The sequence below is a fragment of the Spea bombifrons genome, chromosome 1 (assembly GCF_027358695.1).
Source record: "Spea bombifrons isolate aSpeBom1 chromosome 1, aSpeBom1.2.pri, whole genome shotgun sequence".
NCBI classification, from domain to species: Eukaryota; Metazoa; Chordata; class Amphibia; order Anura; family Pelobatidae; genus Spea; species Spea bombifrons.
The window spans coordinates 42,156,600-42,172,976 of NC_071087.1; the positions used below are offsets into that span (position 1 = coordinate 42,156,600).

Below are 16,377 nucleotides of genomic sequence, written 5' to 3' on the forward strand. Positions count from 1 at the left end.
TTCTGTTTCAGGGGTGGTGGAGAGCTGCCGGACAGTGTTGTGACGGGTGAGAAGCTGCTGGATAGTGTTGTCCGTAGGCGAGTTGTAAAAAAAAAAAAAAAAAAAATAGAAGAGTGAGAAAAAATACAGAAAGAGGAAAGGAGCGGGAGAGCTGGGAAAAGAACAGGAAGAGGGCAACTAGGGGAAAAAAAGAAATATGATGGGAGAGTAGAGAGAAATAGAGTTCACAAGTATGCAGATGCCAAAACTAAGTGACAAATCATGGGGTTGCATTTAGAAAGAGTGTAACAAAAATCACCCAACATGTGCAAAGAGCCTGTCCCTAGGTGTGTGCTAGAAACTAACATGCTTTCCTAAAACATACCTCAACATTTTAGACAGATAAAGAGGGGGAATGGTTAGAGGGCAGATTTTTTACTAAGACTATGACTTTGTCATAGGTATTTATGTAAGTTAGTTAAACATTTCTGAGAAAAAAAAATCCTGTATTTTATTAACACAATTTAATTTATAAATACACTTCTGCATGTACCTGGAGCTTGTTTTGACTTTCAGGGCTTTAAAATCTGTCATTTTGTATGTATTTGAGGAAAGCATTTCTAAGAAAAAAACAAATCCTATATTTTATTTACACAATTTAATTTATAAACACGCTTCTACCTGTATTTAGAGTTTATTTTGACTTCCAGAGCTTTAAAGTCTGACGTCATTGTACAACAAAAAATAGTTTTAAAGGAATAATCACGTTTTGTTCTATACCTGGAAGGGCATCTAATAACACTGATCACTGCATGTCCTTACTAGCAGTGAAGAGAGGCCAGTCGGGAGTAAATGTATAGCAGATAACGCTCAAGTCTAGCAATTTGTTTGAATTAAAAGAAGGTGTCAGATATTACAAATATGTCAAAATAGCTCTTTTCTGTTCCATGAGACTTGGCGTACAGTTTTTGTCTTTTTATCACAAGTTTCATACATCCATGGTTTATAGAATGTCAAAACAATGTTCCATAGTCAGAAAATATTTGTGCAGCTGTTCTGTATATGAGGCATGTGGCTGGAGTCTGGATCTTATCTTTTTTTTTTCTCTCTGTGTGCTGTGTTTTACTTATTATCTTTATCAATTCCAAGTTCAAAATGTGAAACCTGGTTGTTTGAAATGCCAGGACTAAGTCATTTTGATGGCTATCTAACAGACAGCCTGTCTCTATGCAAGATGGAACCGTTTCAATCCCAGAAAGGAGAGCAATCAAACTTTCCAGGGCAATCAAGCACTGCAAAGCCTGTTTGTTTATATTTTATATTATGCGTTCGCTTCTGTGGCTCTTCAGATATAGAGAAGTACTTCATAGACTCAATTTAGCCAGATATATCAAACACCAGGATCCATAGTGGAATGCCAAAGTAAAACCACACTACACAAGGGATTCTATGGCAATTAAACAGTTAAACCCAGTACACTACCCAAAATGCATTCACAAGTAACTAAAAAGAACAAAAACCCACCATTCATCAGGAACCCTAAAACCATTCCCCACAGCAATGGTTTCCCAGAATATTTTTTCTTAAAATAATTTCAAAGAGGAACCAAATCTATTGATTTTATAAAAAAGTGTTTCCTAAAGGTATGTCATCATCCTCCTGACATTAACATCTGCCACTAAGTGGGTCGTGAAGTTGTGGCAAGTGGATAATATTATATTAAAGTTGGTGTTAAACTGAAATTAGCAGCCCAAATCACTGAGACTTTTTTCTATACACGCAAGACACGTTCACTTTAAATCATACAGTTTTAGTAAGGACTGGTGGTTTCTCAACTGACCATGTTCATAGGTGCTCTGTGTGAACTCCCTACCTTTACATTTGCAAAGTTCTTAAGGATATTTTACATATGCTTTGACTGAAAGCCTTTGATCTGAATAAATCAAGTCGTACACTTTTTTAAAATGTAATTTTTATTTGCCAGTTTAGATGGGGACAAGGTTAGCAGGAAAAATGTTGAATCAGGAGATGATACATCTTGACCCTAACAAGAATTAAAAAATCTGTAATCTCATTTGAACTACGTATTTATCTGTTAATAACAAGCCAAGCCATTACAAAAACTCTCTGAATCTACATCTCAAGAAAAAACAAAAGCTGTTTTCTTTATAATTTTTTAACCCCTTCGTCACAACGGCTGATTTTATTTCCTGTACCCTTTGTGACAATAGCTGTTTTAACATTTATGCTGCGCTTGTGTTTAGCTGTAATATCTTGCCATTATTTTGATCGACTACTTAATAAAAAGTATAAAATATGGTGATAAACTGAGAAAAAAGGACTTTTACTTGAAAAATCTTTTCTTCATCTAGAAAAAGTAATGCATTTAGTTTAGGAGTAGCCAATGTTTTTTTTATGGTTGTTTTTCACATTATAGGGCAATAAGTACAAGTAGCGTTTTTCTATTTCAAAACCATTTTTCTTTTTCAAATATGGTCAATCTGCCCCATGTCCTATTTGGGACATCTTTGAAGTCGGTCAGTTCAATTTACCCCCATGAAACCACACATCGAGGCATTACGACAACACTGTTTGGGTGAGAAAAGCAACTACAGATCGCTTTCTACATCAATTGTCACCAACGGGGTGTTTTTCTGTTGTGAAGGGGTTAAGAAAACTTTACATCTCTTTTAGTTTTATTGTGTTTGCTAATATGGTCTTGTGCATTTTATGAGGAGGCTTGGAAATTCATAATGCTAGTTTAGTAATGTACTTAATCAGTAACCATGTAATAACCATGCACAAAGATGCACTTTCCTTGGACCATTGACCCTATCTCTTTAACTGCCCAATAGGAAAGCCTTCTAATGAACACTCGAGTGAACACTCAAATTACATTAGAGAATTAGACAATAATAATTATGTTTGTAACTTTGTCAATATGTTAAATATTTCTAGCCAACTTCTAAAATAATTAATTAAGGTTTAATTGCACCTCCCTCAACACATTAATAAGGTTTTGGTAGCAGTATAAACTGCTTTGTGTGTCCACTATGTAGGAGATGAGAGTAGGTTCTCACCCTATTGAGAGTGTGCCTTGACGTGGCGGGTGAGCTTAATTATGCTTTGGCCAATTCATATAACCAAAACCTCTCATTTATATTATGTTTATATATTTGTTGCCAACTTTATTAGGATAAGAAGCACAGACAGTTTTTGTTTTTTGTATACATTGTACAGCTAATACACTGTTTTTGCAGCATGCTTACACCTGTTTGGTAGGCCTCGTATTACACATTTGTATTATTTGAGCCTGTGACTAGCTTAGCGCACCGACATTTTTTCTTTTCCCTGTTTGCAACTTCTAAAATAATGCATATGTATATAAAATTTCATGCCATACAATCACGAAGCAAATCTTCAAACCATAACAACGGTCAGATCACAAGGGATTCCTGATCATATATATATATATTTATGCACACACATACACACACATATCCGCATATATGCGTATGTACCTATACACAGATAAAATATTAAACACAGACCACAGAGATGACTCACCTTTACTGCCAAAAAGTTAAGTCCACTTTCATTAGCCAAAGCCTTTGCAATCATGGTTTTCGAGCACCCTGGGGGTCCATAGAGTAGCACTCCTTTTGGTGGCTGTATCCCCATGCGAATGAAAGAGTCGGGGTGTTTTAGCGGCCACTCGACAGCCTGCTTTAATTTTAGTTTAACATTCTCCAAGCCTCCAATGTCTGACCACGACACCTGCAAAAAGTAAACAGCAAACCAATACAACCAATTTAAACCTACAAAAGTTAATTCCAGGAATATACTGTATATACGCTATACGTTGACTCTGTACGTACCCGAAGGGTAGTAATACAAAACTACTTGACATGCCATCCTTTGGAAGGACACGAGTAGGAAGTTGACAAATTTAGCAGCATACATTTATATAACCACATTTTACATACTGCAAAAACATTAAAAAAAACATGGAAATTGGAAACCACATCAAAAACCACATAAAAGTGTGAGCTGCTTGGCAGACAAGTTATTCTTCATCGTCATATTGCCTTTCCTTCAATATTAAGGAATAAAATAAGATGCAGGCACCACAGATAAAAATATAATGCTTATGGCAAGCGCAAATACACTTCAGACTAAGCATTGGCCTGGTTGTCTCCTACACTCCCTGGCACTCCAGGTAAACTGGAGGCAGATGGCAAAATAATGAACAACTGTAAATTAAATAATGAGAAATTTGAAAAGTCCAGTGTATTTACTCTGATATAGATCAATTTTAGCAGTGAAAACAATCAAAAAAAGGGAAAAACGACACTCACTGAACTATGAGTGGTTGATGAGTATTGTTGGTCCTCAAAAAACTATGTCACTTTACATCTTTTCTCAACTTCAACTAAAGACTCCAGTACTGTCCGGTAAGTAATGTACACGTGTGAAGTACACTTATGTGTCCACGGATCAAAACAATACACAGGACACAGTAATATTATTACTTATTTTCAATGCTTTCAAAATTCCATTCCAGGAAAGTGACCCAAAGCTATGGAGATATCTATTACCCTACACATATGCAATCTCATCCGTATTTTTAGATATGGGTTTCAAATGTCAAAGAGAATAGCTCCAACACTTCCACAAAGGAAACCTAATCCCACTTTTACCAAAAGGCAACACGTTGGGATCACCTGCTTATTTAACCAGCTTTAAACGCCTTTCCTGAACAGGAGTTCAACAGAGAAAAGTTGGCCAGGATTAATTGCTGAGAGATGACTAGACACGCAACAGTATCTCCAGATGTTCATGCTGGAAGGCCAAAAAGGGCTACACTCAGGGAGTTCTGTTACTGGAATCTCAAACAATCCAGAAAAACGGAACTCGTTCTAGAGGGAATATAAAACACCACCACCCCCCCCGCCTTAGAATATCTAAATTTAATAGGTATGTTTATTAGATTAATGGATTTTTCATTGTGGAGACCGGATTAAAATATACTTAACAGAAAACCAAAGTACAGCGAGTGGAAAGTTCTACGGTGACGCATGCGTGTAAGACAGGTACCAATAAATATCAGGTTTAACCAAGTTGCAGCCATTTAAATGTTGCAGTGTGTTTCTCCATGACAGTTATTGCGCAATGGGCTGTATTTTGGTGGCTCATTGTCAGCTACTGGCTAGTGATTTTAAATTGTTCTAAAAATGACTTACCTTGGGCACGTCAATGGCAACTTCCCTCATGGCGCTGGGTCTGACATCATTCATTGCCTGCAGGAAGTCGTGCAGGGCGATGACCACGGACCCAGCCACTTCCCTGTCTGACGGGCAGGACAGCTCTCCAAGTTTACTGCGCAGAGCATTCAAGCCTGCAAAGGAAACCATTTACACATGACTGCTCCTGTCTTCCCTATGGAAACTGAATGGAAGCATGAGAATTTCGATTCAATACTACAGCATACTCAAATTACCGAACTGCACTGCGAATTAGAACTTTGCAACGATAAACAAAGCGGCAAGATGTTTTCCATTGCAAAATATTAATATAACCATGTTTTATGGGTACAAGCAACAAATGTTATAATGTAATGGGCAAACCTGCCAGCATTTGTTGGTATATATATATATATATATATATAATAACTACAGTCATTGTGAGACTATTTTCTAGGTGCTGCCTGAGTAGTTAAAAGTCCAAGATCAGGTCTTCAAAGTGTGTTCAGCTAGCTATTACAGCAATGACCACTAGATGGCACACCACTGCGACTGAAAGTAACTTGACAAATGCTCGCTCCTGGTGATAAGATTTGTGCTCCCTGTTTATATTCCAGTGACCTGTAAAAATATTATTACATTTGATTTACACGGAACGAGCACTCTCTGTTGCAAAAGGTGAGTGGAAACTAAAAATATTAAAATCGGCAATATACAAAATAGATTTGAAGGCAAGCAGAAAGAGAGAGGACTCCTACTCTTGTGAGCTTACAATCTATTAGGAGGCTCGAGACTGAAGGAGATAGACTGTTTGGGTGAGTACGATTTTGACCATAGCACCACATAACCCATGCGAGGCTATCAAAAGTGTGAAGAACAGATGGCTTCTTTCTAAACAAAGACTGTAGGTATGAGTAGGAAAGTACGTTTCTCTGAATAGCTGGGTTTTTAGCATTTCCACTTATTTATGGATACACACACATCAAAATGAAACCTTAAGTATTTGTTTTTGCTAAATCTGGCTTTCATTAACTCTCCCAAAACACTTCCTGGTAACAAATGGAAATAGAGAATAAACACATGAATAGGCCATCGAGTGGAATATTCTGGCCAAGACCGCAGGTCCAGCGGGTCCCTCTTGGACAATCAGGCTCCCTGTAGCTCCACTGCCCTCCAACTGGCCTCCTACCTCTACAGGCCTCCACAGTCCATTTCCGCCAGGTGCGCACGTTGTTACGGCAGAGTGCTGGGATATGATGTCATGTCCCAGCGATCACCAGTAAGGACAGTAGTGCCGAGGGGGGGGATGGCTAGTGGTACATCCCATCTCATCACATACAGGTAACACATAGGGCAGCACCATTGGTAAGTACGTCGCTGGTGCCATAAGTAACAGGCATGATCTACATTGATGCAACCAAGAAAAAAAGCGAGTTGGCGATCCAATTGCAAGCCGAGTCAAGAACAGGCTGCAACTCAACAAAACCAACTCTGCAGAACTTGACGCTATTCGTACTTAAATCCGATGTGTAAAATTGAACCGGAACGCGCCTTTCGACTTCGAGGAAGCTACACGTATCCACTTGAAGAATAGCATCAGCACCAACGCAATGCTTTACATCAGACTTACAGTTCCTTACGCAAGTTTAGTGCTTAAACCCAAGAGAACCTGAGGGGCAAGTCACGATATAGTTCTGAAAGGGTTAACCTGCTTCCCCTCTTTCACGGTTCGGTACATTGCAGTTACCTGAGTGGGGGCTTTATTCATCGCCACGTAGTAAAAGAAACAGATTGGGTGACATTTGCTAAATGTGCTTAAGGAGACCCGATATGCTTTACAGCATCTGCTCTTCTATAGCCTAAAAAAAAAGCTCTGTGCAGCGTATATATAAAATAAAAGCAATGGGGGGAGAGAAAAAAAAATCCGCGTGAACACCTGCCTTCAATCCCCAGGCCCTGGAACCCAAATCACAAATATTTGCAATTCAGACTTCCTGTAATGTGGCTCATTCATAATGAACAGGATACGCTACAATATCAATAAAGCATTCCAGGAGGCCAGATGGATAAGAGACACGGCCGCACGAGGCTTCGGGGGACGGAAACCGCTGGAAATATCTTCTCCAGTGGAAGCGGGGATCAGGTTTTGAAAGTCATTATTTGAAGAAGCCCCACGGCAAAGGCAGACAAGCTGTGACACAACGGAGGTCATCATAATATCCGCAAGACATCTGACAATGATTACAGCCCCTGCTCTTCACGGAACGGCAGGCACTACGCTCGCTCGTTACAGTAACGTCACTAGTGATTTTTATTTCAAGTTTAAAGGTTCTGTTCTACTTAGATAAAATCTTTTTTTTTATTTTTTTTTTTTTTTGCAGTTCTTGTATGTTAAGACAAATAAACCTTGGCAGATCTGTCATTTTAGATTTTCCTCTCGACGTTTAGTCCCATAAACAACACAGAAACTTTTAAGAATTTTTCTTCCTAGTTTCTATGACAACAACCATGCCTGCTTTCATATCGCTTGACAAGCCTTTCCAGCGAAAATTACAGATGAGGCAAAATTTTACATGATTAAAAGATTTGTTTTTGGGGAAGGAGTTTGGAAACAGTTCTAACAATTATGTTGCTAACGCTGTATTTCTGCCAGCACTTGATAGCCACGTGGTACCTTTACATTGCAAATGCATTAGGTATAGTTATCGATCAGCACCGGTGCCGTAGGTGGCGATCTGTTTAGACTCTCCATGTGCATGGTAGCACTTTCATGACACTGATTGGCTGCTTCAAGCAACCAATCAAGAAACCAACACACAATATGCAGCCATGCTGAAAAACTGACGGCGACATCTTCCATGATCTGATTCCTAGCTTCTGATTGGCTGCTTGAAGCGATCAATCAGTGCTACTGTTTAAACCAATAGAAGGCTTTTACAAACACGCAGGCCCCTGCACGCAGCATTCACCAGTCACGTGCAGGGAGATCTGTTCAGCCAAACGCATCCCCTAAAAGGCACTTGGCAGGGGGCAAATGCAAAATGCCCCCAAAGACTAGGTGTTGACTCGTCTACTCGTTAGCTGAAATCCCTGCTTGGATACAGGTTACTAACTCCAGGACACTTTCAACAACAACAGGCTTTGGTTTTATAAAGTCTAAAATGTAGTAATGAGGACTTCCTTCGTGTAACACACTCAATTGACCATGTCTGTAACCATGTACACAAATGTCTGGAAATAAGCAGACGTTAATTCAAAACCCCCATGTGAAATGCATTCTATTGTGCTTGCGCTATTAATCTAAAATCAGAAACTCTGATCTATTTATGTTTCAAAAATCCAGATTCCCCTTTCCAAATCAGGGAACGAATGATCAAAGCTTACCAAACAAACCCTGAAGTCATTGGTTTAGAATGTGCGTGCACAGGCTGCTTCTGGGGTCATCATGTAGCTGGAAAGAACTGTTACATCGAGCGATAATAAAAAGCAGACTGCGGATAGCAGCATGTATTTTCCTGTTTTTAGGATTCGCCTCTCCTCCCACAATGCTTTGCTACATCACACAAAACACAATGCAACATACCACAACATACCCCGAGCAAAGCGTGCGTGGGTACACCCGGCTTTCATCGTTGTCTTTTCACAGAGCGGCTATTAGCAAAATGTCAACAGATAATCCTACAAGATTAAGCGGGGAAACCAATGAATAACCTAGAATTACGATTGCGTGTAGATATTTAACCCTTTAGGAATCTCGTGCATTGTTCAAATATTAATACTGAAGAACGGCTGAAGAGAAGTCTTTCCATACTTTGCCTCAACTTGGCATATTGGATTGAATAAGGAATGGGATTTTATCAGAAAAATGGACACAAAAATGAACTTTTATTCAAGGGCATTTTGCAGTCAGACCTTTATTTTTAGGATTCAAACGCATCCACTGTTTACTGCCAAAAGGTAAATTACCTAGACGGTACCCTTGATGACTACCTAGACACCGGCCACCTGGGATTCACAGCCAAAGGTGCTCCACATTGGAGTCCTGCCTTGTGGCTGTGTCTGAACCTATGTCATTTATTGCCAGGCCATGCAAACCTTAGACTAGGGGAGTGAATTCCACAAAAGAAAAAAGTGTAAACAGGTAAAAGCATAAAAATATACCTGGTAGTTATTGGAATGCTTAGTATAATTTTTTGAGAAAGGCCACTGGGGAACCCACTCACGTATACTTGTGTTTTATCCTGACTATATAGCCAGTGGTACTTTTCAATAGTTGTCAAAACCCCATAGATGTAGATGTAGACACCAAAATTAGGTTTGTGCTCCAGTAACACAGTGTCATAATATGACAGTGAGCAACACACGTCTGGAAGGTCCATTGCTTTATGCACTGCTCTTGTGATTGGGGGAAAAGAACAACTTATATTAAACTATAATAAAGACACCATCATTCAGTGTCAAATGAGAGACACTCTCTGCCAGAGTTGTTGATAGAACTACTGAGCTGTTACTTGGAAACAACTCACAAGCCATCTGTAGGCTACCACTGGCCTAGAAAAAATAGACTGTGAAAGTGGTTCATTTGCCATGGGAAATGTATCCCTTTGGTTTTCAAAGAGGCTTCTGCTTGGGTTCCTCTCAGTACGTTAGACAGTGGGACACTATTGAACCCCTGGGAGTTGATCTGTTTGGATTTTGTACGCAGTTGCTGCTCAGATCATGTATATGGTGGAGCATTTGGAGAACAAGGTTAGCTGAGGCTCCAATTGCAGAGTTGCAACAGACTTGAAGTATATTCTAGACTTGAAAGTTCAATCTAAGACACTGATGAAGCCTGCAACAGGTGCAGGTAAAGGACACTGAAGCTCCCTCAAGCAGATTCTGGGCATTGTTGGGCGAGGATGTTCCCCTGTGCTTGTGCTCCCAGGGCAAGGAAAGGCATCACCTGTACCTGCCTGAACCTGTATATGTGTTTTGTGCAGGGGAGCCTGGTTTACCTGGTCTGGCAGAGAAGTTGGTGAGTGTTTAGGCTGGTCAACCTGCGCCAGCAAAGCACAGGCTAGAGAACGCTCTAATCTCGACCTAGGCTTTTATTTTACGGGGGTTTATTTTTACGGGGGTTTTCATGTGCAAATAAATGGCACAGTTTGCCATATGGCAGTGTTCCTGAGCCTTACTGCCCTAGAGGACCACACTTAGAAGTACCAGTCATGGACCTCAGTAGCAAGGTTTTGTCACAACAGCTATACAACATAGGCAGATGAGAGTTTGCATCAAGTGACAGGCTCATCCATAATGTTGATGGGGCGGGTTCTCTTATAGAATTATTAACCTCAAAGTAGGCGATGACATTTTAGAACTTCTCCAGGATGTCCAAGTCTCTTAATCTCACCTTGTTTGAAAAGTTAAATATTGCTTCAATCATCCGCCAGAAAACAAATTTCCTATAACTTAACTTTTTCGGGATATATATTTATAGCGTGAGCGTAAACCACAATGTTTTATATTCTAGCTACGAGCTCCAGTAACTTATTTAATCGTTTCTCGCTATCCAAGTCCCTGCCCCACTGCCTACACAGACTGCTCGTTCTCCTGAGGTTATCCAAGGTCTCTGGAAAGTCATTTAGTTTAGAACAATACATTTTCGGAATAAAGGAAGGGCAGGATATTAAAGCACATGTGGAAGCAAAGCGGGATTTTTCCAGTGCAGAACTCAACAAGCAGAAGAATGTGGACACTTTATAATTTTAATACAGACTGTTGCTTAGGTACCACGATCACTATTAGCTGACAGGGAAAATATGCAGTCAAATCACTTCTCTGCATAGGCTTTTTTCTTCAGGTCTGGATTTAATATTTTCGAGCGGCAATCGCTCTACAATCTGCTCCTTCCTTTCATATTTGTCCATTAGCCCTGGGTTACCATACAGAATAAGGATGTGGTTTTTGTGGTTTGTTCATTTTCTTTCCTGGTAGCCTCACATTTACTCGGATGTCTGTTATGTGTTATATATTTTGGAAAGGGGCATAATTCTTTTCCAAACAATTACGCCTTCCTAAAATGTAATTATATTTGTACCGAATATGAATGCTGGCCTTAACAAGCTGCCGAAGCCCTTAGAAACCAGGACATGTTTTTTTGGCTCGTATAATGTTGTGTGGGTGGATATGCAGTGTTTTCCCAATTTGTTATGGGACAGGAAGATGGCAGCAATGCCAAGAGCGCTAAGCACACATAAAATCCATGCGATGGTCGACAGCACATGGAGAGTAAAGCGCCTTTCGCTTAAAATACTCTTCCGGAAGTCTGAAAGAAATAATATTAATAAAAAAATGTACTAATAATTATGGATAAGGTAGAAACGGGTTGCCAGTGAGAAGCCAACACGTTTGAGCCAGCAAGCCTGTGGAAAAACGTTTCGAAAACTGAAATCTCCTATATTATTAATAATGACATTATTAGAATATAGACAGATCTGAGACTGTGTGCGTGCTGACTTTAATATCAACGTTCTATTCTACAAAACCATTCCCCTGAAATTCTAGTATGGATAAGGGAGGTTTAAAGAAGTGTGTCCGATGAAGTGTGTCCGATGAGTTGTGTCAGTGGTATTTCTTTAAGAGGGAATGCACGTACAGAATGACTGGGCTTGTACCCCTGGCTAGCGAATCCACGCATGGGAAGTGCCCTGAGATTGTAATGCAATCTTGTGGGGTATTATAAAGATCCCAGGAGATCTCTAATCATGTTGTTTTGTTCTCTATCCAAACATTTCTTTTCACTGCCATTTATTAAAGTTGCAAAAACTAAATTTTTTTTAAAAATAAATACATTAGCTATTAGCTCCATGCATCTTTCCTCTACCACCCTCCTTGCATGGTTGAAGCCATGCCATGATGTGCTACTGAGCCCAAAACCTAAGCTGTGTCCCCGTTCTTCCCGGTAAAGTCCTAATACTCTTCCAGAACATATTCCAAACACTGCCCTGATTGTTCCTGCGTCCCAGCTAGGGTACATACCTTCCATTCCCATTTAGCAACTTTTCCATCAGCAGAACCTGATCCGTAGTCAATAAAACCCAAGTGTTTGAGCCGCGAGTGCGTGTGGTTACCTTACGCCAGGCCCTCTCCTAAAAACATTGCTGATGTTTTGTTAGAAAAAGAACAAGCTTGAAGACAAATGCATTCCGTTGTGAATGCCAAAATGAGATCATTTTAGAATTGAAGCAAACACTCCACATATAGTCCACGAAACAGCCTACAAACATCTGTTGAAGTTTTAAGCCACCAATGCCATGTGCCTTCCTTTTTTGTGTAAAGGCAGTTCGGCCGTTCATGCGCATCCCGCAGTACTTTATATGTGACGAACACAGAATCGGCCATAAAGCCATTCCCACTGATTAGAGACCATCGGTGGGATTGTGGTGACCTCAGCGTTCAAATACAAAACGGCAAGGCGCAACTCCGAAGCACGCCATATTTGCTAAACTTGGTCAATCATTTTATTGGGCATGCCTCTGGAGATCAGGGGGTTAAATGGAAACTCTCATAAACTGGCTTTTAGATGCCTGCCAACTGTGCCTTTACATGTTTAGAAACCATTTAGGAATGCTATTCATTTCTCCTTTTATGACACTGACTGTTATATAAGAAAAAACAAAAAAGAAACTAAATAAGGCATAGTGCTAGCGGTTCCTTGTTCTGAGTTTAAGATCTTGGCTTCTTAAAGTACTTTTTTTCTCTTTATTATTTTTTTTTAAAAAGAGACTAATAATTTCTTTTCCTGTTGCACATCAGCCGCTCCCTACCCCCATCGCCTTCCTCTAAATGATAATAAACATTCCAGTAATACAGCCCGGTCTGGATTCAATTAGACTTTCACTGTCTAGTCTTACTTTTTAAACAATGCCTTCCACCCTCCCAGGCCTCCGTGACGCTATCACATCAGAGGCCCGGCGTTTCACAACGGTACGCAAGAATGGTGTGCAGATCGTGCGGATATTGAAGATTAATTTTAAGCATTACAAAACCAAATACTTCCTTCCACTCCAAACAAATCAAATGAATCCCCTTTGCGAAGAAGAAAAAAAAAATATCAGGCTCTATTTACATTCGCCCGGGTGCAGCTGCGCAGGATGCCTTAGAAGGCCAGATCTCTAATAAATCCCTATATTAGGGAAACCAGATTCCTGGAGCAGAGATCACAACTGCTTGTCCTCTGCTCAATTATTAACATTTCCTAGTGGTTTGGAGGGCTTACCTTTCTCATGAAAATTCAAGCATGCTTTCAGAGATTAATATCCTGGCCAGCGCTGGGCGAGGATTCATTTTCCCCAAACGTTCTGTGAAATAACAGATGTGCTATACAGGAACTAGATATATTTGCAATATGCAAGAACGGAGCCGTAAGTCATTTAATGCTAAAAGGGGCTACTGATAAATTGCTTTCTGATGAAATGCCGGACAAATTATAACTTCCCTGAAAACAAACGAGTTAAGGATTGGATTTATGTCCTTGGGGTGGGGGGGGGTATTTGTCGGCACAGCTAGCAATTTGTACACTTTTTCTTGATACCGAAACGGCTAGAATGCATATTAATTTGAGAAATTGCTGGAAAGGCTTCATTAAACAACATGAGTTAAGCTGTGACCCCGTGTCGGGTGCGAATTTTCAGAAGCATTAATAACTATGCAAATGACCACTAGTGATTTCTATAGCATTCTGCACAGTACGTTCTTCAGTATGTCTTCTAGCACCAGTGACAGAGTAATCATATCAACATGAGCAATTATGTCGCCGTGGGTTAATAAAAGGCACACATATAATCCAACGGAGCTCTGATGGTATCATATATCTTTTAGACACACTGTGTTTTATAATCCTCATACTCAATCCAAGACGCACAACTTGAGCTACCCAGAGCTGTTCCAATGATTTTAAGGGGAACTTGATTTGTCAACACAACTGGAGAGAAAGTTGTAGACATTGAGTTTTCCCAGAAAAAAAAACACTACAAGATGCACGCAATTCAGGTTGAATCAAAAAACAGGCGACCCTCACGAGTAGGCACTGCCAGCACTTTATAAATAATATGCTAAGAACATAACTCTTAGACCTCAATAATCTGTGGTAAAGGAATACAAAGGCATTGTTCTGTGGAAGTAGAATTTAGGCAACGCACCTGCTTCCTTGCACAGGGCAGCCAGGTCGGCTCCCACATATCCATGGGCGCTGTCTGCAAGCTGCACAAGGTCTTCTTCAATCAGCTGATGAGGGACCTTTCTCAATATGGTCTGGAGAACGTCAAGACGTTCTCGAGCGTTAGGCACACCAATCTCTATTTCTTTGTCAAAGCGCCCAGGTCTGCGTAAAGCGGGATCCAACGAGTGAGGGCGGTTTGTGGCTCCTAGCACTAAAAGCTGGCCTTGACTTTCTTCCTACGATACAAAAATCAAGATGGTTTCATCAATTAGCAGCTGCTACCAAGTGTCTCAATAACAGAGAAGGCAAACCCCCACAAATATCAGTTAGAAGTTAATTTTGACGTTTAGGAGCTTTGGAAATATACTCTTGGCCATATGACATGGAAAGATGCTACAATGAGCACACAGCCGTGACCCGCGTGACATTTCCAGGAAGTTGCACAAATGGAACGCATTTTTGGTCTCTCTAGGGAGTACAGATGTCATGGGTGGCTGCATCCATGTCTGGTGGCAGCAGAGGAGTGCTAATGTTAGTTTTCCCCAGAACAATCATAAATAAAAAGTCGTTTTCCTGTGGCAGGCATTTCCAGTGAGCGCACTGGTAGCATTGGCACGGCAAATATTTACGCAGCGTTACAGAGGATATTTACCGAGGCCAAGACTTTCTCTTGGAACCCGCATTATTACCCGAATAAACATTCTCGAATCTTGCAAAAGTATGGAAAATATGATATTCTCTTATATATTATAGTCCTATCTTTAACTAACATATCTCTAATAGCCTCAAAGAGTCTATAACAAGAGCTTGACAGGTCTTTTTTCTACTGTTAGCTAGGCTTTCAGGTACATGCATATAAACATTGCAAATTAACAGTTAAAAGTAAATAAAATTGAATAAACGTGTATATATATTTATATATATATATAATAAAGTATTGTAGGGCGTTGCAACTGTCATAATATATAAGATCATTTTTATGCTACTTAAAGGGACAGTCTACGAATGGATATTAAAAGTACTTAGAACTTCATTTCAACTTGCATTTTGATGCAACAAAAATAGGCTAACATATATGGTGACACTTAGCTGTCATATGTATTAAAGTGAATATGATAACTGGGGTGTAATTTTAACTTTCTTTTCTACACTGCCTCTTCTAGCCAAAGGCACAACTGCTTAAAGAGCTGGATAAATCTAAGGGCCCTAGTTGTTTTTGGCTCTTCTATAGTGGTCTCTGAGGACAAATCCTTGCTAATTATATTTTCTGGCTACTATTTTTTTTTTAGAGATATCTCTGATGAGTACAGATGCAGACTTTCAGATTCCAAGAAACACATTAATCCCAAATTTGATACTTTGCTAGGTAATCAATATTTTAGCTTCTTAAATAAACTTTTTTCATGTACATCTGACTTATTTCCCAAAACATTAATAAAATAAATCCCGGATCTTGTACCAATAGGACTTACCGATCCAATTCCATCCATAAGTGTAAGTAAGGAGGCCACAACACGTTTCTCCACTTCATTCTGAGCCCCTTCTCTTTTTGGACATAGAGCATCAAGCTCATCAATAAATATAATGGAGGGTTGGCTACAAAAACATAACAGTAAATCAATAAGATGAGGAAAAAAACTCAGTGGAAGAAGACCACAAAAAAATTAACAATATTATTCTTGTCTTATTATATTATAAATAGCACTTAATTTAAACGTACAAAAATGGTTTGTATAATATTACCGTAGCGATGCCTCAGCAAAAATCTGGCGCAGTCTGGCCTCTGACTCCCCATAAAACCTGTAAATATAAAATAACATAAGCAAAATACTCAACATAAAATAAAATATAGCAGCTCAGAATGCAAGATAATTATGCCTGAACAACTCTTCCAACGCTTTAAAGAGGTTGTTCTATCAATGAGCGATAATAGGCTTATTTACACTACAATTA

The 16,377-nt window shown here is 39.6% G+C and overlaps 1 protein-coding gene across 1 annotated transcript in view; it reads right to left on the minus strand.

Annotated features, from left to right (window-relative positions):
• SPATA5 (spermatogenesis associated 5) overlaps positions 1-16,377 on the minus strand; it is a 130,316-nt gene that overhangs the window by 106,790 nt on the left and 7,149 nt on the right. Inside the window, exons 7-11 of the mRNA XM_053461408.1 lie at positions 16,168-16,224; positions 15,897-16,020; positions 14,405-14,660; positions 5,223-5,377; positions 3,547-3,756 (exon numbers count right to left, since the gene is read on the minus strand). Coding sequence (XP_053317383.1) covers positions 3,547-3,756; positions 5,223-5,377; positions 14,405-14,660; positions 15,897-16,020; positions 16,168-16,224 — 802 coding nt within the window. The remainder of the gene's footprint in view (positions 1-3,546; positions 3,757-5,222; positions 5,378-14,404; positions 14,661-15,896; positions 16,021-16,167; positions 16,225-16,377) is intronic.